The sequence below is a fragment of the Gobio gobio genome (assembly GCF_949357685.1).
Source record: "Gobio gobio genome assembly, chromosome: 19".
NCBI lineage: Eukaryota > Metazoa > Chordata > Actinopteri > Cypriniformes > Gobionidae > Gobio > Gobio gobio.
Genome location: NC_137112.1, coordinates 21,826,278 through 21,851,283, shown reverse-complemented (window position 1 = coordinate 21,851,283; position 25,006 = coordinate 21,826,278). Strand labels below are relative to the sequence as shown.

The window sequence follows — 25,006 nt, the reverse complement described above, 5'->3', positions numbered from 1 at the left end:
ACGTCCTCGGCGATGAGTAGCCGGAGGCGCTGCCGCCGGCGGCGGTGTAGGGGCAGCAGCGGGCCGCCGGGGCAGGATGTGCTTGATCGCCTCCGTCTGCTTCTGGGCGGCCGAGAACTGCTGGGCAAAGCTCTCGACCGTGTCGCCGAATAACCCAGCTGACGAGATGGGGGAGTCCAGGAACCGATATTTATCGGTCTCCCTCATATCAGCCAGGTTAAGCCAGAGATGCCGCTCCTGGACCACAAGTGTGGACATCGCCTGACCAATGGAACGGGCGGTGACTTTCGTCGCCCGGAGGGCGAGGTCCGTCGCCGTCCGGAGCTCCCGGAGGAGCTCTGGGTCAGGCCTACCCTCGTGCATGTCAAGGAGCGCTTGGGCCTGGTGGACCTGAAGCAGCGCCATGCCATGCAAGGCGGACACAGCCTGTCCGCAGGCCTTGTAAGCCTTCCCGGTCAGACCGGAAGAGAACTTACAGGCCCGGGACGGGAGACGTGGGTCACCGCGCCAGTTAGAGGCGGTCGCCGGACACAGTTGCATCGCGACGTCACGCTCCACTGGCGGGATCCCCACGTAACCCTTGGCTGGCCCGCCGTCGAGGGTAGTGAGGGGGGAGGAGTCACTCGGTCGGTTTCTGGCAGAAAAAGGTGCCGTCCACGACCTCGTGAGCTCCTCATGCACCTCCGGGAAGAAAGGTGTCGGGGCGGGACGCTGAGAACCAGCGCGAGCCGCCCCGAGGAACCAATCATCCAACCTAGAGGGTTCGGGACACGGTGGAGGGTTCCACACGAGCCCAACCCTTTCGGCGGCCCGGGCAAGCATAGCAGTCATCTCGGGGTCCGGGGCAGCCGTTGCCACTCTCCCAGAGGGAGGCAGTACAGCTGACCCTTCATCCTCCGAAGACTGAAACTCCCCCTCCGATGCAGCGATCGACATCTGCTCGTCTACCGGAGCTCCGAAAGACACCACTGGTCTCCCGTGGGAGGGTCCAGCGTTCTCTCTCGGGAGCTCTACCGGCTGCGGAACCGAGGGAATAGGGGCCTGCAGAGTTTCACTCGGCGGGTTTGCCCTAAACGTGATCCTCAGATCACCCTGGCCATCCAAAGAAGCAGGTCCACCCGGGTTAGGGGTAGACCTGGTTCGTGGGATGGGTAAGGGGACTCCCCCAGCCCGGAGGTAGGAGAGTCTCGATCTTAGTTCCGCGATGGTCATGTTCCCGCAGTGGGAACATGAGTCATCCACAAACGCCGCCTCAGCGTGCTGTTTGCCCAAACACGTGAGACAGCGATTGTGACCGTCAGTAGGCGCCAGGGAACGACCGCATCCAGAAACGCACGGGTGGAATGCCATCTTGAAAAAGACGCAGCGTCACCCGTGTACTCTTTTGTGACGAAACGCTCTGTGCTGAAGCACTCAGGGGGAAACGCGACAGCGCACGGGATTGTAGTGCAGCCCGTGCCTGTACTCAATACAGGAAAACGCCCAAACCAGACCAACAGAAATTTGTTGCTGTGAAAACAGCAGTTTTCTCTGTAGCACAGAGGCAGCTGATGAGCTTTCCGCGGTCCCGCTGGAATGTGCCGTCTCTCCAACACGCGTTTCTCCTCTTCTCCGGTTCTTTCAACTCTTTGTAGTGTCTTGCTGATAGCAGCGAACTCAATTTGAGTGGTCTTCGTTCTGCCGTTTGGCTCCGAAGTGAATGACAGCGTGCATTCGCTCTCGCTTCCTGTTTATGCCCGCAGTGCGGGGCGGAGCGCGAGATGCAAATCTCGCACGCCAATTGTTCATTGGCCGGTTCTAGATAGCTCGAAGCTGATAGGGGCTCCCAGAAGTGATCCCAATTTGTCGGTACGTCCGACGTACGTCGAACGTGACCGACTGAATGGGAACTTGTAGTATAAAAACTACTAAACTAGAAGTTTACTGAGAGTACACTAAAAGAGCAAAAATAATATATAATTAGTAAACTACAAGTATGATGTTGAGTTCACTTATAGAAAACTTGCAGTATAAAACTACTAAACTAGTAGTTTACTGAGAGTACACTAAAAGAGCAAAAATAATATATGTGTTCATGCGACGAACAACCGTATTAGTCCAAAAAAACAAAAATTTAGATAACCATGTGACTTGAATGTATGTGTGCCACTTTGTATACAGAATCACTCTGGGGGGTGTTCGCGCGACCAAAACTCTGTATTTTAAAATTTAAAATAGTTTCACGCGGAAAAAACGTTTATGTCCACTAACGAAAAATGGAGACGCCGGTTGCTTTCATGTCCGCTGCGGACATTAATAGGCAAAACCTCTGCAAAAAAAGGAGAGCGAACGTGAATGAATGGAAGGACAGAGCAAGGAAGTATTTGAGGAATGCTGGGAAACCCTATGTGAACCGGAGAGGAGAGCAAAAACAAGGAAAAAGTCCACCAAAAGAGGTGAGTGAAAACCCGTATACAAAGTATCTACCTAAAGTTAGCGGTTACAGTCAGAGGGGCGTGTAGGCTCTGTCTACTACAGTTCATATAGCTCACTCTGTTTAAAGGATCATTTCATGAATGGGTCGAAATGAAAGCTGAGAAAATTAGGATTCAAGGGACGTTTTAAACATGTCTGTACTCCTTATAACCACGGAGAAATGAATCGAAACGCTTTAGGTGCGTCTCTAACACCAGCTCAGCTGCGTCATTCATAGATTGTGTTATACGTAACGTTACTGCTGGCAGAATTGTATACATAAACAAACATAATATGTAAATATTATTATGTAAATTCATCCCCAATCTTTAAGATGTTTAGAGTAGAATTTGATTGCTTTATGTCTTCACTGAAATTGGGAAAAAAAAAAAATAAGTCATTGACGTGTTTAAAATATTTTGATATAATTTTTGTATCCCGTTACCATTTAATGCAACACGTTGTTTTGTAATATTGTATGCTATGTTATGTTTGTTACTTGTTATTTAATAAATAACAAAAATAAATTAAAAAAAGGTAATAATAAAAAAAATGCATTGATTGTGTAAGCTGATATTCTAGCAAGTAACCTTAATAGCTGCTAATAGCTCTAGTTTTTATAGCTAAAAAAAAAAAAAAAACCGCTAATGTGACTTTGTTTCTGTTAAGGGGAAGGTGTGCAAGGAGACGTGTCCCAGGCAGTGTTCAAGCCTAACAGATGAACGAAAACTCCAGCTCTTCACAGAGTTTTATGCTGTCTCTTATGAGAGGCAGCAGGCTATCATTCTCTCTGGTTTGGAGCAGGTAGGCTAACTTAAGCAATTCATGACCATATCATGTCAACAGTATGCAATGCATTACAATGTAGGCCCATGAAATAACCAGTGAATTGAATACTACTGTATGCCTTCAATTCACTAAGACTGCACATGTGCTTGATCACTGTAAATGTTACATTTTGTGAGGATGGATGAAGGATGACCAGCATCAAGTAGGCCACCAAGTGCATTAAAGACCACAGCGCTTTGATGCCCTAAAAGGCACACACATGGCTTATTCATTCTCCTAACCAAAGCCTACTCACATACTTAATGACCTTAACTTGACAACATACGACGGCTAGCCTGCTACGCTATGGTAAATGTATTTTTTTTTCTTTTTACTTCTAGCACAAGGTGAGTCGCAGACGACCACGTGGGCCTGACACTGAGAATACTAAGAGGAAGTACACCTTCAAGTACAATGTGCAACAAGGAGGCCAAAGACTTGCTGTTTGTAAGCTTACATTTATGTCCGTCTTTCAACTGACCAACAGTCGCCTACAGGCAAGTTTTCTATAGCCTAGCGTTTTCCGTTTAACTTTTCATTACATGGATGATTTTAATTAGATACATTGTCCATAACATATTTATTTAAAGTTACATATCTTTGAAAAGGTTATTCAAGAAAAGTTAGGCAGTCAGTCTGAGGGAACAGAGCAGGTAGCTAAAGTCAGGTCTCCATTAGAGGACTTCAGAGGAAAACATAAGAACAGGTAAGTAAAAAAAAACAAAAAAAACTTCACCTCAGGAAAGATTAATGTGTATTTAAAATGGGTCATTTATGTAGTAGAAATGTCTAGACTTCTAGACTGAGAAAAGTCAGAAAATTAATTTTTGATTTATGGGGATGAAAGACAACAACTCCCAGAATGCACTGGGACACAGAGACGCACTGGTCTCGTAGGCTATCTCTCACGGAGGAGAATGCACATCAACTGATCACTTGGTTAGCGTTCATGTAAACACTACATTCAGATTCACAAATCGTAATAAATTCAGTTAGATTTAAACAAAAGATGTGCATGTAAACAATGACGATTTTTGCGTCATCGCAGGATTTTTTCCAGACAAAAAATACATAAATCTCTCGTCTCAGGGGGACATGAGGGAGGAAAGCACGGTAATTCGAAAATACTACAGGTTTTCTACTGATACAAAGCTTAATGCTAAATCCTGAAGTATCCCTTTAATGACTGTATGTGAAAAACAAAATCCTATAATTTAATGTCAAAGAAACAATGCAATTTTGCAAAACAGACCAGCATAGTTTATTATATTTCCCGTGTTCATGAGTTGTGTTGTTTATTTTTTAGGCCTCATAGCATTCATCCTGCAGTGAGAGAGGGGATAAGAGAGCATATCCTGAGCTTCCCACGCCAACCGAACCACTACTCACGGTTGAAGGGAGATGTGGAGAGGGAGTACCTGAGCCCTGATTTAAACCTGCTCCGCATGTTCCGCCTGTACAAGGAAAACAATCCAGCATCCACTGCAAAGTTCTGGCTCTATAGGGACATCTTCAAGCAGCAGAACCTCAGTTTTGGGCAGCCAAGAAGTGACACTTGTGCGAAATGTGACGCCCTGTTCTCAAAATTAACAGCTGCTACAACAGATGGAGAAAGGTTGAAGATCGCAGCCGAGAGTGAGCTTCACCACCGGAAAACTGAAAAAGCGTACACCCAGTTGCAGGCTGACACAGATTGGGCCAAAGCCAATGATGACTGCCATGTCATTTGAATCGACATGCAGGGGGTAGTGTTCACGCCAAACCTGACACACTCCAATGTGTACTATCAACGGCAGCTGGCCAACTACAACCTCTGTATCCAGGAGATGGGTACTGACGATCCTCCTACAATGTGCCTCTGGCATGAGGGCATCGCTCACAGAGGTTCCATCGAGGTGACAAGCTGTCTTTTGAAGTGGGCAGAAACATCTTTCGCTCCCCTAGTCCAGGCAAAGGAACGGAAGCTCATCATCTATAGTGACCGATGCTGTGGGCAGAACAACAACTGGCGAGTCCTAAACCTCATGGCCCTGCTCGTATCTAGAAGGTACTTCAGTCAGATAGAGCAGAAGTTCATGGTGTCTGGTCACTCCTTCCTTCCCTGTGACCGTTCATTTGCCACGCTGGACAAGAGGCGTAAGGTGTCCACACTCCACACCCCCAGCGATGTTGCCGAGATGATCCGTGGAGCCAGGCAGCAGCATCCATTTAAAGTAACTGAGATGAAATGTGCGGACTTCAGGCAGCTTCCTGATGCAACATTAAAGCGTCCACCTGGCCTCCTAATCACATCCATGATGTGGTTGAAAGTGACAGGTAAAAAACCGAAGAACTAAACTAAAACTAAACTGGTTTTCTGAGATTAACAGTGTTAGGGATATGTGCGTGAAGGAAGAATCTTTATTGAATTTCTTGTTGAATCATGATTTCAGCTGCTGATCCATGGTGTGTCCACACAAAAGGGAGCCACAGCCTTTACGAGGGATGGAAGACCTGGCTGATCACCAAACAGAGGAAGAATCAACCACCTCCAGCTCCCTTGTTCTCCACCACGTATGCTCGTGCTTACGAGGACCCTCTGCCCGTCAAGAAGGAGAAGCACCGTGACCTTATGAAAATGCTAGCCTACATGCCAGCGGAGGCCCAAGCATTTTATGGGACATTAGAATGTAAAGAGTAGCCTGGTATGTGTAGGTCATGTGCAGGGTAAGGTGGGGTATATTGTGTATATTGTGTAAAAGTAATCATAAAAGTAGTTGTAGCTTATCTTGTATGCCTTATCTTATGTTGTATAATAGGAATATATAGGTATTTATTTATTTAGTAAATGAATGAATGGGGTGATTATTTATGAAATGTATTATAAAAGTTAAAGGAACAAAAAAGGAAGATGTATATGTAAACTAGCATATGGAACAATAGCATGGAATGATGATGATGTATGTATTGTAAATATGTATTGTTTACTGTTATTACTGTTGTTTATTGTTTGTATGTATTGTTTATTGTATGTACGGTTTATTGTTTGTACTGATGTTTATTTTTTGTACTATAAGTAGGCCTATGTATTGTTCATTGTTCGTACCGTATTGTCCGTGTTTTTGTTCTGTGATTTACGTTGGCAAAAAATAAAAGAAATTGAAAGAAAGAAATGCTTAATATTTTCTTTAAGGTTCTGTTACTGTATTAAAACTAAGATAAAGCAATCAAATCTCCAGTGGCTTAAAATGATAGGATGAATTGGACTTATACTGTTATTCCACATTAACTGGACATATACTGTTCTTCCACATTCCAGAAATGTAAATTACTCTAACTTTTTATTTTTAAGATTGATACTAAAAAATCTTATCTCATTAGAATTGGGAAGCTTTTGTTGTCTATCTTCATGTAAAAAAAAAAAAAAATACATATAATATTCAGAATCCAAATAAAAAAAAATTTATTATTCAAAATTTGCAAATATGGACTTATATGGTTCTTCGTCTCAAGCCCTCATATAACTAGTAAACTTGCAGTATAAAAACTACTAAACTAGTGGTTTACTGCGCGTATACGTCAAAGTGAACTTTCATAAACTTAAAAATTGCTACAAGTATTAAAATAGTAAACTACTAGTATACTCATAAGTTCACTTGCAGTACAAATGAGAAACATAATTATGAACTAGTTGTGCACTTAAAGTTTACTACTGTTACACTTATAGTACACTTAAACATATACTTTTATATACTTCAAGTGGGCCAATTTAGTCCCAAGCGGTATTAAAATAGTACACTCACAAGTTTACTACTAGTAAATATTAACATTAGTATACTTACTACATAAAGTATACTTATAAATATACTTGAACATTACTCAAGTATACTTCATAAAATGAACTTGAAGTATACTTTTTTTTCGTAAGGGTTGGAGTACAGCATAGCTTCCAGTTTCTCAGTAAATGTTTTTATGCAAGTGCTATATCATCCCCTTGGAATTATAAATTGTGTAGCCTACATTTTGGAAGGTTTTATTTAAAAGATAAAAAGGTTTTTATACACAGTCCAATGGAATCCAAAAAATTAAATTACTTCCGCCAAAATAAAAGCTCTGTTTAATGTTAGTAAGAAATCAACATCTGAAAACATCAACAACTGTTTTCTATGTGAATATATAGTAAAGTGTAATTTATTCCTGTGATCAAAGCTGAATTTATCATCATTACTCGAGTCTTCAGTGTCACATGATCCTTCACAAATCATTTGAATATGATGATTTGATGTTCAACAAACATTTATGATTATCAGTGTTGAAAACAGTTGTGTACAATATTTTTAGGATTTTTTTGAAAGCTTTCTATTTCAGAGAAATGCTGTTCTTTTGAACCTTCTATTCATCAAATAATCCTGGGGAAAAGTGAGCATAGAGATGACTTAAAATAAAATAAATGACATATCCCAGTCTGAACTGTAGTACTGTAGGGCTTTGAATATTAACACCTGGACACTCATTGTGGGTTTGCTACTGTTACAATTAAAAACCATACAAGAGTAAAAACATGACAGGCAGACATGATGTAAGCAACACAGCTACAACTACTAACATTGATACTGGGTGTGCGCATTATCAAGAATTAACAATAGTCAATCGTATTGGTGGCACAGAGGGGCCCCCAAATAAAATTCTGCTTAGGGCCCCATAAGGGCTTGGGCTGGCCTTGACTCCGCCTACCGATCCACCTCCGCCAAAAAAAAAAAAAACTTTTTGTAAAATTGTTAGTGGTAAAAGGATTTAGAAGCGTATTGTTATTTATTAAAATATTTATAAAAATAATACATTTTATTTACTATTACCAGGGAGGGGCACATTACATTTTGAGACAAAAGGGGCAGGGGCTTGAGCCCCCTCCCCCCCTTGTGCATGCCACTTTATATATATATATATATATATATATATATATATATATATATATATATATATATATATATATATATATATATATATATATATATATATATATACACGTTGTTTTATTTTTTTATATTATATATTGTCTCTTTCAGTTTTTTTGAAGAGACACTGCCCCTCTTGCCTCCTTTTTGACAGCCTACATTTCGAATAATAGCTTTGATTAATGCTGAAAAAGGTTTAGAAATCGTGATTGTTTGGATTGTTTTTTCCTGCTGTCGAGACACAGGCATTCACTGAATGACCCTCATGGCTCGTGTTCCCGACCGCTGTTGTAAGCAGACAGTTTGGTCACAATTATGAATATGGGATTACAGATACAAACTTATTGTATTTTACTTTTACAATGAGCAGAATAATTACAACAAAAATAAAAAAATATAGAGGAGGCAGTGTCAGAATGAGCAGTCAAGCAAGACACATGCACCATATCAACACGTCATGGCAACGACATTTCAGACTGACAGATACGTAAAAGATAAATGGGAATTTTCCGACATTTGAGCGCTTTGTTGTTTTGTACGTGTTGTTATATGAATTATAATTCCAATTCTGTTTTATTGGCCACAATATTATTGATGATTGTTGAGAGGGGCACTTTTGATTAATTTTTAAAAAGGGCAGGGGCTCGAGCCCCCAAAGCCTTTCCCTCTGCACTTGCCTGGTATATGTGCACTTGCCTGCATATGTGTCCTGTCACAAAATGCGGCGAAAACTCCTACAAGACGTTAACCTCTTAAGATCTGGGACCATTTTTGGGATTTCCAATTTGGCTTACCCAAATTTAAAAGCTTCCCATACACACATACAGTGGTCTAAGTTAAAATGTTTGCTGTCATTTTACAGGAAACCCTTTGAAGTTACATAAAACACTGCTAAAAGTGATAAACATGTAAGTATATGTTGTCTAAGCTGTAATAACCCCCCCAAACAAGATACAATTTTTTTTTATTTAAAAAAAAATATATATATAAATTCAGATTTGAAAGTGTGTAACTCAGGCCCTGTGTGCTCCAGCACCCTGCAGACAGTTTGGGCTGTTTCCACTAAATTCCAGAAAATAGTGGATAAAAGAATTATGTCTGTGTCATGTTGTATGCAAGACTTATTCAAATGGATCTGAAGGGTGGACTTCAGATCCCCCCCCCCCCCCCCCCACACACACACACACACACACACATTGTACAGGGTCCACGGACTTTAAGGGGTTAATAGTTACAGTAAGGTGTGTACATATCTGTAATGCTCTCCGATTATGCGACTAAAATAGGCATACTCCACATGTCTTAATTCGATTTGCGTTTACTTCGAGTATGACTTTAACCGGATTAAGGTAATTAGAAATTGCTGTTTACCTGTTTAATATCGGAGTATTGTTGTCCATGTAAACGTACTCACTGTGTGGGTCAGAAGGAACGACAGTGATCGACAATCTCTCTGTGTTTAAGCCCTGTCCTTTCTCTGCCCCAGGAGGTGTTGGAGGATTAGGTGGCTTACGTAGGATGCTCAAAGGAGCAGCAATTGTGCCGTTTTGGTAGGGATCCCAATTTGTCACTTCAGTTCTGAAGTAAAGTTAATTGTGACTGACTTATAGGGAACATCTATGTTACTATTGTACAGAGTCAAGTCAAGTAACCTTTAATCATAAAGTGCTTTTTACAATATAGATGATAGTGATAGAAGAAATTAGTGTCATTGTCCAGCTTAAGTAAGTTCAGTGTTAATTTATTTCTGTTGTAAAAAGTTATTAATTTATTTAATTTATCTATACAGTAGCTCTGGAGAAAACAGTGATGTCATCATCCAGCTCAGTTCAGTTCTCATACAATGGTGTCAGTGCAGGCAGAGCGATAATATTGTTGAATATTAAGTGTCCTGTCATTACATCCCATCGCCGTACCACAATTGCTATACCACCACTGAACGGCCGGGACACACCATCTCGGCTCCTTAGCACAAAACTTGAATGTACGAGTGCAAACGCGCTTCCTTATACAGTTTGTACTTTAAGCCCTTGAATATAATTCAGAAATTAAAAGCATGCTTAGCATCAAATATATGTGTTCGTCATTGTATGCATTGCATTTTAATGTACTTTTGAATAAATTAATACATTGAAAAAATTAAAGGACAAAAAAGCATCACAGCTTTATGGGATATCAAAGTCCACTGGTTGCACACTTCAGAATCCAATCAGACCCAGTAGGTCATCCTATATAGTTCATCATCAATACTGTGTTTTGAGACATCCTTTGTTTGACATCAACATTGTTGACAGTGTGCATATTTGGACACAGCTGTAAAAGGCCCTTCTCTGTATGTTGAGACAAACCTGCATAGACAATGACACACTGACACATACATGTTGACAGACAGCTCATAAAACACACACACACACACACCCGTACACTGCGAAGGTGTGATCAAGGTTCAGCCTTGGATGTTCAGACAGGTATGGAAGCAGGAGCTCTGGTCCCCAAGGCTTGAGGAAATCTGGATATACTTTTTGAATTATTGATGCAATGTAGACTATGCATAATGCAAAATACATGTGCTGGGGAGACCTGGGGCAATGCTTTGGAGGCAGGCAGGCTGTTTTCAGCGCAGCCAAAATGGGCACTAGATCCCAGTTTAGAAGCCTCGCCTGACAAGACTTGCAGCACTAAAGTGAGCACAGCTCATTGTGCTATAGAGAGGTTTTATGCTCACTATATAGCTTTACACTCCAGCCATTAGATATAGTACACACATACATTTATAGAAAGAGTCTGGCCATCAGATCATTTCAATAGTTGCCTTTTTTGTTTCTGTTAGAGCTTAGATTTTTTGAACACATGACTTAGTGCTTCTCTAGATAGCAATAATTTACCAGGAAATTCTATTACATTTGTTTAAGCAACACACTTTTAGCATGACTGGTCAAATTAGTCCAGATTAGAGATTACTTAAATTATGCACACTGTTTCTGTCACTGTTACGGTGGTGTGGTGCAGCAGAGACGAGGAGATCCAGGGCTTCCACAAAGACGGATTTATTAAACAAACTGAATACAGAACACGCACAAACAGGAGTATAACATATAACAACGGACAAGGAGTGCAGGGAGTGAGTTCAATATAAAGGAGTGCTAGTTGAAGAGGACCAGGTGCAGGGAATCCGGGGAGAGCGGGAGAGATGATGAGGAAGTGCAATCAGGTGTGAGACAGGGAGGATCATGGGAAATGGAGTCTGGGACAGATGTGGATTGTAAAATTACTTCCCCCTCCCAGTAGGCGCATCCTCGTGCCTAAGACGTAACACCGGGGAGGGGGGGGGGGGGCGCCCTGGAGACCTACACGCAGGTGCGGGGGAGGTGCAGATGGGTACAGAGGTCTCCAGGGCGGGACTAGAACATCAGGCGGCCATGGCAGGTCAGGAGCCGTGGGCGGCCATGGCGGGTCAGGAGCCTTTGGTGGCCTTGGCGGAACAGGAGTCTCTGGTGGCCTAGGAGCCTCGGGCGGATCAGGAGCCATGGGCGGATCAGGAGAAAAAAAAATTATTTGGGGGAATTTAGGGGTGGAGTGGAAGTCTTGTGGTATGGGACGGTCTCGTGGGTTGGAGTGGCCCTGCGGGCTGGAGCGGGCCTGTGAAAGGCTGTAGCGGGCTCGTGAAGGGCTGGAGCAGAATCCAGGAGACTAGGAGCGGGAACTCGGAAGCCTGGAGCGGAATCCAGGAGACTCGGAGCGGGAGCTTGGAGGTCTGGAGCGGAATCCAGGAGACTAGGAGCGGAATCCAGGAGACTTGGAGCGGGAGCTTGGAGGTCTGGAGCGGAATCCAGGAGACTAGGAGCGGCAGGATCACTCCAAAAGTCAAAAGTTTGTCGGTTCTTGTTCCATGTTAGACGTGTTCTGTGTGATCCTGAGTTTTATATTAAAGTAACCATTTCCTGTTCTCCTTCGTCTCCGTGAGCTCATTGCCTGCCTGTCTGTTTGTAACAGTTACAGGGAAATGTGATATTTTTAACGGAATAGTAATGGAGTCTTTCTTAACTGCAACCTGAGAGAATCAATATACTAGCAATTCAATCTTAGTTTGTCTGCTCAACAAGATTTTCACCAGTTCAGCCAGAATGAAGGGTTGTGTACTTGTGTTTGGATGCACCTGGGAGCACGGGCTCTTCTCTGGATGAAGTTTCTGCGGCGCTGATTGGCTGGCGGTCGGTTGCTGTTGTGTTCAGACAGAGGGACACACTCCGGTTGTTGAATGGATGGTTGGTTTCGCCGGCAGGAGCCTCGTTTGCTGGTTCCTGGGTAGTGCTGGCATTGCTATGTAACTTTCTTTGCGTGCGTCTCTGTGCGCGGCTGGATGCGCTTACTCTAGGAAGTTCCTTCTGCGAGGTTCAAACGGAGTTGATAAGTTTCGAAAGAGCTCTTGGTATCTCTGAGTGCAGTGAAACGTGCAGGCAGAAAGATGGCGAGGCCAGCACCAATCAAGCATCAGCAAGGGTCACTGCAAAACACACGGCAAATCAAGAAAGCAAGCAAGAAGCAAAGCAAAGCCAAACTGTTGGTCCTTAGTTTATAAGCGTGTCCATCTGGTCCGTACTTGAAGGTGTCCCAGCCAATTAGATATTGTCGTGGGCGGGTCCCACGCCCGCTTCTCCTGCTCTCGCATATCATTAGCATTATGTTCACCAGATAACGTGCAAGAAAAACTCCATAGGTTATATGAAACACACATAATATGTCGATATATGTTTTAAGAAACCTTCTGGTGATTACTTCCTGTGACTAAACTAAAGAAACATGCAAATCGGCGGCAATAAATGTTTGACACACTGAAATAACTCCACAGGTTATATAGACATACATAATACATATAATATGCGCCAAGTTCCGATTGTGGATTAATTCATATTATTGCCATTGATTCTGTTTGATTCTGTGAGGTCTTTATGTGATATTCAAAGTTTCTGGAATGTGCAGATCGAGGGAGAGGGGGACGTGAAGTGTCACTGTTATGCTGATTTTGGGCTGTTGGAAAGCTTTTAGCGGCTCTTCGTGTCCTGATAAGACTTTGAATTTATGCATGAGGGTCATGGAGGTGTTCCTTGCCCCTATGGTTCTGTCAGATGTTACATTTGTGGAACAAAGCGAACCCTGACCAATCCTGTCCTTGCACTAGGGTTTGAGATAAGGCAGACGAGGGGGAAGAAGGTGTCTTCTCAGGCCATTTGGCCCCATGGATTAGTTTTATGACTCGTGCAGAACTTTAATGCTTTATATAATGTAAACGAATGAGTTATAAAAAAATTCACCCCCCTCACAGTTGTCATGAAGGGCAAAATTAGCCGTATAGACCAAAACCACAATTTGTACCAGGCTGTAAACATGTTTTATTCTGCTGTAAAGTTGGGCATTTTAACATGGGGCTCAATGAGATTCTGCTCCCTTCTGGAGCCTGTCCCTAGCGGCCAGTCGATGAATTGCAGTATATGTCACTTCTGTATTGGCTTCAAGAGAAACTGCGAGAGGTTGCCGCTTGGTTTATCCTTGTTGGCAGTTTTAAAAGTATATATAGTTAGTTTAATGATTATAAACACAAATTATGGTACCCTGGCCATGCAAACCAAATTAATAGAAAACCGGGTAAACCACAAAGCTGGTGTAACGAAACAACTCAGATAGACAGATTACAATTCAACAGAATAAGTTTATTGCAGCACAGCAGAATAAACGGAAGCAGGTGAGTGAATTGTCAAAGTTAAAGTTTGATGGAGTGATGAGATAAATTATACTGTTTTTGCAGATCAGGAGATCGTGGATTTCAGAGAGGGAACGACAGCATACACCTCAAGTAGATGCTGGAGATTATGGAGGTAAGTCGCACACAAGCAATACACACACAAGGAGAAGACTGGGGAGACGTGGAGAACAGGAACTCAGAGAATAACTTAGTATTGTTGAGTAGAGTACAGGTAAGCAGTCTTTACTTAAAATGAGACAACGATGAGGTTTGAGGTGTGTGCTTAAATACTGTGACTGGTGGCTGGCTTGACTGGAATCAAGTGTATGTGATTAATACTCTGGAGATGGTGCTCTTTGTGATTGGTTGGTGACAGAGCCTGGCATGTCTGTTACAGTTTGTACGGTGGTATAAATATAATTACAGCGTAATAGGCTGTTTTTTTATTGTAAATAAGCTACATGTTGGAGAAAATTATGTGACTGTGATGTCTCTGTGACAGCTCCAGCTTTCTTACGCACCAGTGAGTGATTTTAGACACAGCAACAGAGTCGACAACGAGAGTTGATTCCTGTGATGGAGTCTAGGCCTATTAAGAGTCGAGAAATCAATGTGTTAAAATAATTCCTATAAGGTACCAAGAATACTTTTCTTTCTTTGTTTTCTAGAAAGACTTCAGACAATAGGTGGATTAATGAATAGTTGGATGAAAGTGGTGTATCTGGGAAAGTCATGCAATGCCAGAATAAAGGCTAATAATGACTGAGTACAAATAAAAGAATAATGCAGATTAAGTCTCATACTGTCAGAGGTGTGAAATTTTTGTAGAGTGACAACAATATAACATGAATGGAACGATTCACCTTGCCAGACATTAAACAGTAGACTGCAAGGTGTTTACAGGGCAATAAAATATTGGTAACACTTTATGGTAACACTTTACAATAAGGTTCATTAGTTAACATTAGTTAACATTAGTTAACTTCAGTAGTTAACATGAACTAATAATGAACTGCACTTATAAAGCATTTATTTATCTTTAAATGTTAATTTCAACATTTACTAATATATTATTAAAATCTTGTTAACACTAGTTAATGCGCTGTGAACTTACATGAACAAACCATGAACAGCTATATTTTGGTAACACTTTGTAATAACTACACGCTATGAAGCATTAGTTAAGCATTAGTAAATAGTTAATTCATCATTTATAAAGCATTAATAGACATTAATAGGCAGTTTATAAATACAGCTATAAATGCTCTATTCTAGATTTATAAGCATATCTATAATGTGTTTAATAATTGTATTTTCATACTTTATAAATGATCAATTCATTTCTAAATTAAGTATTACATTACTTATAAACCAGTTATTTAGGAGTTGTCCGTGGTTCATCAGATCATTTAGAAAGTGTAAGTAAATGATTAATAAACTATTTATATGTACATTTATAAATCTTATTATTTAGACATATAATAATAGTTACTCAATGTGTTAATAAATGCTTTATTAACATGTATTCATACTGTAGTTCATGATTAATTCAGGTAGTTATAAAACATTTAGTAGTTGTCAGTTAACTATTTCTGTGAGCTCATCTAAAGTGAGGACTATTTATGCCTCGTAAAGCTTTTACAAAGGAGATTTAAACCTCCTGAACAATGAAAAAGCAACTTCTGAGCAATAAAATCCTCCTCTGGATCAGTAAATCCATTTAGCTGAGTAATGATTTACACTGATATTGTTATAAGACAAAGAAACTGTTGAGTTTCAACTGAGTTGATATTTCAGAATGCTTTAAAAAACAAATAACAAGAAAAAACTGAGAATCCATTGTCAACGTGCAATTCTTTCATTGATCCTCAAAGTATGTGTCCTAGTGTCCTGCTGTGGACTCTAGGCTCTAGATTCCCTCTGTGCGTAAGTGACAGCAGACGATTGAAAGCAGATGCCGTAACATCTATCTGCTCTTGTTCTAAGTCACCTTACCCTCACCATATCAGATTCCATGTTCCACTTTCCTTTATTCATTTGGCTCAGATCATCCCGGGATGGCAGACTGTCTAATAAATGCATAAGACCCCTTCAAATGCATTAAGAGAAAGCCGTGCCTTTACAATACATTTTACTGCCAAGCCTATTTGGAGATTTTCCAGAGGCCATTTTCCCAAAGTCACAGCCAAATATTTATTTATTTATTTTTTCTACTCTTTTAGCACCATTTGTCCTGATTGTTAAGGTGATGATAATGTCCTGGCTGCAGTTCAGGTAATTAGAGGTAATTTAGCTGAGACACTGCCCAGCAACAATGCAAAGATGTTTCCAAGAAAACACATTTACAACAGATGTTGTAAATAAAGCTTGGGGAAGAAAAAGGAACAACAGAAAAAAAAGTGAATGTTCATCCTGATTGGGGATTGGGGATGAGATCATTCCGTAATTAGATATTCACCTTGCAAAAAAGAAGTACTTCTTCAGAACAAGTTCATTGTATTAAAGGGGTTATATTATGCCCTTTTACAAAGTCTTGATTTTGGTTTTGGGATGTACTAGAATATGCTTTCATGCTTGATTGTTCAAAAAACTTCAACATTACTTTTCACATAGTTTACATTATTACAGCACCTCTCTCCCCAGTCTGGCCCAAACGCTGGCCCTTCGATGAAGCCCTTCTTTCAAAATACGAAATGCGCTGTGATTGGTTAGCTTGCCCAGTGTGTTGGGATTGGCACCACTTAGCGTGTTCAGGTAATGTCACGCCCTTACCATAACTGCAATAGTACTATATGTAAATATTAAGGAGGGTGTCAATTTCAAACCAATTCAAGCCTGATTCAGACTTAAGAATGTTAACAAACAAGAGGATCATGCACAACGGATCACTTCAGCAGCTCCAGGCACGTGAACAAAAGTGCCGATCTCTTTGGTCGGCCAGTTTTTAACGCGCCGCGTCAAAATTAAAAAACGAACCCGAGGCATTTTTAAAAAAATTACGCTTTTACGCCTGCCGTTTTGCGCGTCGGTGTGCACACTCACATTGGTGCCCTTTGTTTAGTCACGAGGCGTTAAATGTCGGCGATAAACGCGCACGGAAATCGTCCCGGTGTGAACAGGCCTTAAGAAAAAGCATTGCCACCCAGTCTGCCACCCCAGCAGTGTATCCCAGATTCCCAATGTATAAAATATCAATTGTTTCCTCTACCGATTTACATCAGCGGCGCTTCAATGTGATGAGATAATAGCAAGAAAACACGTTTTTCTGTTATTGTGTAGTAGTTCAAACAAATGTTCAGTGATCCGCAACGCAGTGATCACGAATAAATCATAGGCTACTTCGTTTGCAGTGCATATGCGGTGCGTGTTTTTCCCGTACGTTAATCGGTTAGAGCTTTCACACTGCATGCGGATGCTGTCTGTCAATCCGTTCCAGGAGCGGTGCATCTGCAGCATTGCGGCGATCGTTTCTGCACCGAGTCTATTTTTTGCTGTGCTACACGCGCTGAATTAAAGTGACAGAGCATTGTTCGCATTAAAGGTCCCATGGCATGGCATTTTTCTATTATTTTATAATGTTTCCTGAGCTGTACTTATATTGTTAGTATGACTTTTACATCATAAAATGTCATAATTTAGAAATAAAAGGCATTTTTTCTATACTGCTGTTTGCCCTGTGGCTGAATGCCCTGCTTCAAGAGGCGTGTCTGCTGTGAGACTTCAGTAAAAACGCCCACTGTTGTGATTGGCTGACATCTTTGCATTTTATATGAGCGGAGGGGGCGTGGTTTATCGAGGCACGAGCAGGCACGAGTCTGCCAGGGAGACGGATGGACCTGAGTTCACTTCACATCAGTTCTCAGCATGTCTGAACTGTTTTAGTTACAGCATATACTTTAGGTTATTAGTCTATTTCTAGTCGGAGGGACTGTCACTCATGTCAGAAAGTTAGTAACTTTAGTAAATTATGGATCAGCGCTGACTGGAGACGCGAACCGTTTAGAACGATTCAGTCCGATTTGGTGAACTGATTCGGTTCACTAAAAAGAACTGGTTCAAAAGAAAGATCGTTCGCGAACCGGACATCACTAATGTATCAGAGACTGAGCTCAGCGATTGCTAACAAAGTTATTTATAGTAACTACTGAGTTATGAGAGCGCTGTCAGTCAGCGCGAGTTTATTGTGTTTGTATCTGAGAGTTCTGAATAAACACGAGTCCCAGTCACACCGAGTCCGTCTCTTCATCATTATTCTACCAACTTTGTAACACATGCAAAGTACCATTACAGCTGTCGAGATGAACGAGTTAAAAGTAAGTGTTGATAATAGCATTATTTTTAAAATAAAATAAAAGCGTCAGTGACGCGCGTTGAGTACACAGCGCAAACAAAGACACAACAGCAGTAATCGGATGTAATCCAGTTTATTGTGGGGCTAGGCTGGCTAGCCCGGATATGCTCAAGCTTACCCCCCTTCTGCTTAATCTCACGCCGCGTTTGGTGCCTCCGCTGTGGGCCAGATGCAGTACTGTGGGTCGGGGATGTTGAAGGCCGAGCTTCGGCGTGTGTGAGGTTTATCTCTAAAGATGTGGCTCTGCTGATGTTGAGCAGAAACGACTGTATGCACATTTTAGAACCGATAGACGCGACGAGGACGTACAAAAACACTGACTCACAAGATATAAAACACGAAAACACCGTTCTGTCTGGAGAGAGAGAAGCCGCATTGTGTGCACGAATAATAAATAATTAGCTACACATCAGAAATCACTGATCACAGATCAGAAGGAACTGAAAAAAGACTTCTGTTTTAATTTGTACATCCAAACACTGAGAAACTGCCAGCGTTCACTCGTTCACAAGCAATGATGCAATGATCTCTCGACGAGCGTTTGCATGGGCGTGCCAGATTCTCTGGGCGGAGGAAAGGGAGGAAACCGTGCCTGCTTGGACGTCAAACCAGGCGACTTCAGGATTGGCTAGTCTGGCCTGTCATTTTCTCAAAGGCAGAGAAAGACAGCCACAACTCGGTTTTACACCGATCAACATTTCTATCCACTTGGGGACAATATTCAGGCTAGGGGAACTCATATTAATGTTGAAAAACCTCATAAAATGAAAATTTCATGCCATGGGACCTTTAAAATAAACATGCATTGATGTGAAAATCTAGTAATTTCACCACAGATGCATATAACTTAAAGTCTACTCTGTTTCAAAGTCAACACATGGCTTTTTTGCCTCGGGTAAAGCAAGGAAAACTACATCTTAAGGTAAACAAGGAGACATAATGGAGAGCTCTCCTTTCTTGGAGGTGGAAAAACAAAGTGTTTTATGACCTGCAGGATTTCTTGTAAAAAGATTTAGACAAGATTTTTTGTCTATTGTAAGTTTTAATGTAAAATGTTTTTGATTTTAACATAGGCTATAACATAGGCCTATGTTAAAATGTTTTGCCACTTAAGTGAGCAACATAATATATACATCTAAAGTACTAGACTATATAAATATAAAGTAGGCTAATGAATGGAATAAAACGTTTAGATGTAGTGCGTTTAAACGTGACATCTATGAAAGAGTGCTATTGCAATGCTGGCAAGCCATCAACGTTTGGATTTGAAATAAAAAATAATGAATAAATGTTGTGTTAGTGGTATACAACCGTGGATCAGTTGCGCACTGCAACCGTGGCATATGTGAGAGCACAACTGCGCGTGCAGTTCCTGCATCGCATACTCACTGCAACACGGACCGCATACTGCATACAGGCATAATGTTTTAATTTGTATTCATTGAGGAGATGAAACTATTGAGTGTAGTGTACATTTAGAAAGCTAGAAACTTTGTACTTGTTGTTATGTCTTGCAGGATTAGAAAGGCTGATATCCAGAGTTGTTTTAACCAAAAAGAAAAAGAAAATCTGTGTCAGATAATGTGGGTGTGGAAGGTGCAGATACGACAGAAAAAGGTATATGTACAAATTAAGTTGTGGAAGGCAGCAGAGGAGAAGATGGAGTGGTGGAAGAAAGAAATATATTAATGTATGACAATTTTCAACTAAATAAGAAGAGCATTTTTTGCAGTGTAATCAAATCTTTTGATCATTTAAAATATAATAGGCATTTGTTGACTACATTCTAAATAAACAACAAAATATATTTCCTTTGTCCTGTTGCTCTCTCAAGCCGCCTTTCCACTGCACACGACATTCGGACACAACTGTCGGAATTTCCCCCTTAGTGGCAGTCGCACTGAAATTTCATTATGATCGTACACGGCAACATGGTAGAGAAACTTATCTTCGCGGTTAAACAAGTACACAGAATAGTGTGGGTGCATGTATATATATATATATATATATATATATATATATATATATATATATATATATATATATATATATATATATATATATATAGGCCTAATATATTATTATTATTATTATTATTATTATTATTATTATTATTAACTTGGGTTTGTACCTGAGACAAATTGACAGACGTTCGGCCAGGCTGATGGATTTCCGGAATGCAGTATCCTACCTGGTAATTTTTGGGCCAGCAACCTGAAGGATCTCATTAAATTCCTCTCGTGAGACTTCCACGTTAAGGCAGGTCTTGCACTAAATGGTGATACTCGCCAAGATGTTTCCTCCGAGCCAGGTAGTGTTTTACCCACACTGATTTGCGGTATTTCTTTTTGCGTCTCCAGTAAAGGAGTGGAAGAGCAAGAGCCTCTATCCTCCGTACATTCACCATGGTGAAATGAATTGAATGCCAACAATAAACAGCTATATAGGACAAATGACCGCCAAAAATGTTAGTGAAAATAAAGACATTAAAAATAATAAAATAAAATAAATAATTTTATATTCATCTATTATGCATTTTTTTAAAAGTTTTAAAACAAAATAAAATGAGATAAACAAAAAAATAATAATTCTCAACTTGCGCACACTGATTTGATTGGACAACTTTGGAATACATCACATCCAGTTGGCGTGTCGCAAACGGTATAGTCGCATTCGCAGATGGTCAGCACCCCACGCAACCCCTGTACGACTCTCCATTGGGAATGAATGACTTCCGGTCCAACGGCTGTCGTTTGTTGTGTGCAGTGGAAAGGCGGCTTCAGTCACATACCTGAAGCTCATTCATTATGCAGGTCATTATGCGGGCTATTACGCGTTCTTTTGTCATGAGCATGTCAAAACTTCTAAAGGGCCCCAAAACAGCTCAGACTTCTAAGGGTTCTAGGGGATCCTGACCGTGTGTGTCTGCCGCGTGGTTGAATTTGGAGCTCCGCCTCGCTGACTCTAAATCCTCGATTTTTCTTCTTATATCAACTCAATAAACTAACATTTTCTCATTTTATAGCGGGTGAACATATCCTCGATAGTATTCTATATCTCAAACAATCGGATTGCTTTGATATCGCTACTTATATCCATATTTCCGAACATCCGCTACTAGCCTTAGCCCGCTAGCATCACCAGCATGGTCTTGCATATCGCTCGCGCTGTTTACACTCGTAAAACTCAAGAAATTACTGTGTTCTAATGGCCAATGCATCGGATATATGTCTAACGTTACCTTTGAGTGCAGGTGAGGACACGTTCAAGCTGCACGCTGTACAGTTGGAGCTGGAGGCTCTGTAGAAGCAGATTGATAACCTCCTGAAGAGACAGGCCGATCTCAGGGACCGACAATCAGAGTTAGAGACATCGCGGGCTGACGCTCACAAGTCCGTAGTAAGTAATGTTATCACTCAGATGTCTTCTACTCCTCGTGTTTCCCTGCTCAGGGCACGAGCACCCAGAACACGATCATCCCAGGCCTCCTTCACTCCGGCGCCGACACAACGCGGGCCCTGGTCTAACTATTTTTTTTGGTCTAACTGAGTCTACTCCACCAGGCTACTGTTATACGCACGAGCCCCGTCTGACTGGTTGTGGCGGCAGTGTTGCAACTTTCTATAGAGATATTATAAATGTTACTCAGAAAACAGGACACAGGTTTAAATCATTTGAAGTGCTTGTGCTAAATGTTACACTCTCAGATATAAGAAAAAAATCCCTAATATCTTTTGCTTTGGCTACCAAATATAGACCGCCAGGGCCCTATGTTGATTTCTTAAAAGAGTTTGCAGATTTTCTATCAGACCTAATGGTTACTGTCGATAAAGCACTGATTGTCAGTGATTTGAACATTCACGTAGATATTACAAACGATGCGCTAGGGGTTGCGTTTACAGATTTATTAAAGTCCTTTGGGGTCAAGCAAAATGTAAATGGGCCCACTCATCGTTTTAATCATACACTAGATTTAATTATATCACATGGAATCAATCCTACTGATATAGACATCATACAGCAAAGTGATGATGTCACCGATCACTACCTTGTAACGTGCACACTGCGTACTGCTGATATTTTACATACTGCTCCGCGTTATAGACCAGGAAGAACAATTCTCCCAAACACTATTGATAAATTCACAAATAACCTACCAAATTTATCTCAGCTGCTCAGTGTACCCAAACACACAAATGAACTAGAGGAAATGACTAGCAGTATGAGCACCATTTTCTCTAGTAAAACTCCAAATCAGAAAAAGTTGGGACAGTATGGAAAACGCAAATAAAAAAAAAGAAGTGATTTCTAAATTGACTTTGACTTGTATTTCATTGCAGACAATATGAACACAAAATATTTCATGTTTTGTCTGGTCAACTTCATGTCATTTGTAAATATGCATCCTTTCCTGTCATTCAGACCTGCAACACATTTCAAAAAAAGTTGGGACAGGAGCAATTTAGGGCTAGTAATGAGGTAAAATGGTTAAATAATGATGTGATTTGAAACAGGTGATGTCAACAGGTGATTGTAATTATGATTTGGTACAAAAGCAGCATCCAAGAAAGGTCTAATCCTTTAGGAGCAAAGATGGGCCGAGGATCGCCAGTTTGACAACAAATACATGAGAAAATTATTGAAATGTTTAAAAACAATGTTCCTCAAAGAAAGATAGGAAGATATTTGGATATTTCACATTCAACAGTACATAACATAATTAAAAGATTCAAGGAATCTGGAGGAATTTCAGTGCGTAAAGGACAAGGGCGCAAGCCTAAGCTGAACAACCGTGATCTCCGATCCCTCAGGCGGCACTGCATCAAGAATCGTCATTCATCTATAAGCGATATCACCACATGGGCTCAGGACTACTTTGGCAAACCTTGGTCAAGTACCACAATACGTAGTTACATCCACAAATGCCAGTTAAAACTGTACTGTGCCAAAAGGAAGCCCTATGTTAACAGTGTCCAGAAGCGCCGTCGACTTCTCTGGGCTCGGAGGCATCTGGGATGGACCATCACAAGTACTGTGAACTGTGGTCAGATGAATCAGTATTTCAGGTATTTTTTTGGAGGAATGGACGCTGTGTGCTCCGGACCAAAGAAGAAAAGGATCATGCAGACTGTTACCAGCAACAAGTGCAAAAGCCAGGGTCTGTCATGGTATGGGGTTGTGTCAGTGCCCTTGGCAAAGGTAACTTGCACTTCTGTGAAGGCACCATTAATGCTGAAAAGTACATAGAGATTTTGGAGCATAATATGCTGCCTTCAAGAAGACATCTTTTCCCGTCCATGCATATTTCAACAAGACAATGCAAAACCACATTCTGCACAAATTACAAAGTCCTGGCTGCAGAGGAAGAGGGTACGGGTACTTGACTGGCCTGCCTGCAGTCCCGACCTGTCTCCAATAGAGAATGTGTGGCGCATTTTGAAGAGCAAAATGCGACAACGAAGACCCCGTACTGTTGCCCACCTTAAGACTTGTTTGCAGGAAGAATGGGACAAAATTACAACTGAAACACTTGGTGTCTTCAGTCCCTAAACGTCTTTTAAGTGTTGTGAAAAGGAATGGCAACATTACAAAGTGGTAAATGCTTTACTGTCCCAACTTTTTTTTAAATGTGTTGCAGGTCTGAATGACAGGAAAGGATGAATATTTACAAATGACATGAAGTTGACCAGACAAAACATGAAATATTTTGTGTTCATATTGTCTGAAATGAAATACAAGTCAAAGTAAATTTAGAAATCACTTACTTTTTTTTTATTTGCGTTTTCCATACTGTCCCAACTTTTTCTGATTTGGGGTTGTACATTAGAAACGGTTGCACTGATCAGATTAAAAAAGGTGAGAGAGAAAAGTTCTGCACCGTGGTACAACAATATTACTCACGCTATCAAGAGAGAAACTCGTAATCTAGAGCGCAAATGGAAACAAACACGTTTAGAGGTCTTTAGAACCGCGTGGAAAGACAGCACTTCCCTTTATAAAAAGGCTCTAAAAGCAGCCAGGGCTGAGCATTACCATAAACTAATAGAAAATAACCAAAACAACCCCAGGTTTTTATTTAGTACAGTGGCCAGGTTAACAAATAAACACACATCAGCTGAACAAAATATTTCAGTACAGTTTAGTAGTAATGACTTGATGAATTTCTTCACTAAAAAAATCGAAAACATCAGAAAAACAATTATAAATGTACAACCGTTGACAGGGTTTTACGATTCAGCCTCAATTATCACCCCTGAAGAACAACTGCAGTGCTTTACAACCATAGGACAGGAAGAGCTAAATAAACTAATCATTGCTTCTAAACCAACAACATGTTTATTAGATCCAATACCAACTAAACTACTGAAAGAGTTGTTACCTGTAGCCAGAGATGTATAGTAACGAAGTAGAACTACTTCACTACTGTACTTAAATACTAAAAGGCAGTATCTGTACTTTACTAGAGTATAATTTTTTTCTCCTACTTCCACTTTTACTTCAGTACATATTTTCGATGAGTTTAATACTATTACTCCAATATTTTTTTTATCGTTACTCGTAACAATTATAAAAATGTTACGAATCATTCCATTCCAAACCCACATTACCACTGCCAGAACGGTAGATGGCAGGTTTGAGCGAATCAAGCTATTAAGAAGATTACGCGTGCCTTTTGATCAGCTTAAAAGATGGACAAAC

General features: G+C 40.9%; 2 protein-coding genes across 2 annotated transcripts in view; both read left to right on the top strand.

Annotated features, from left to right (window-relative positions):
• LOC307143462 (uncharacterized protein) overlaps positions 1-24,791 on the top strand; it is a 372,406-nt gene extending 347,615 nt beyond the window's left edge. Inside the window, exon 2 of the mRNA XM_079845065.1 lies at positions 24,693-24,791. Coding sequence (XP_079701191.1) covers positions 24,693-24,717 — 25 coding nt within the window. The 3' untranslated portion in view covers positions 24,718-24,791. The remainder of the gene's footprint in view (positions 1-24,692) is intronic.
• Positions 5,019-5,962, top strand: LOC307143118 (uncharacterized protein; the record flags this gene model as incomplete). Its single annotated transcript, XM_079844423.1, has 2 exons — positions 5,019-5,598; positions 5,715-5,962. 2 exons carry the CDS (start codon positions 5,019-5,021, stop codon positions 5,960-5,962), a joined length of 828 nt encoding a protein of 275 aa, XP_079700549.1.
• Positions 24,792-25,006: the final 215 nt, after the last annotated feature.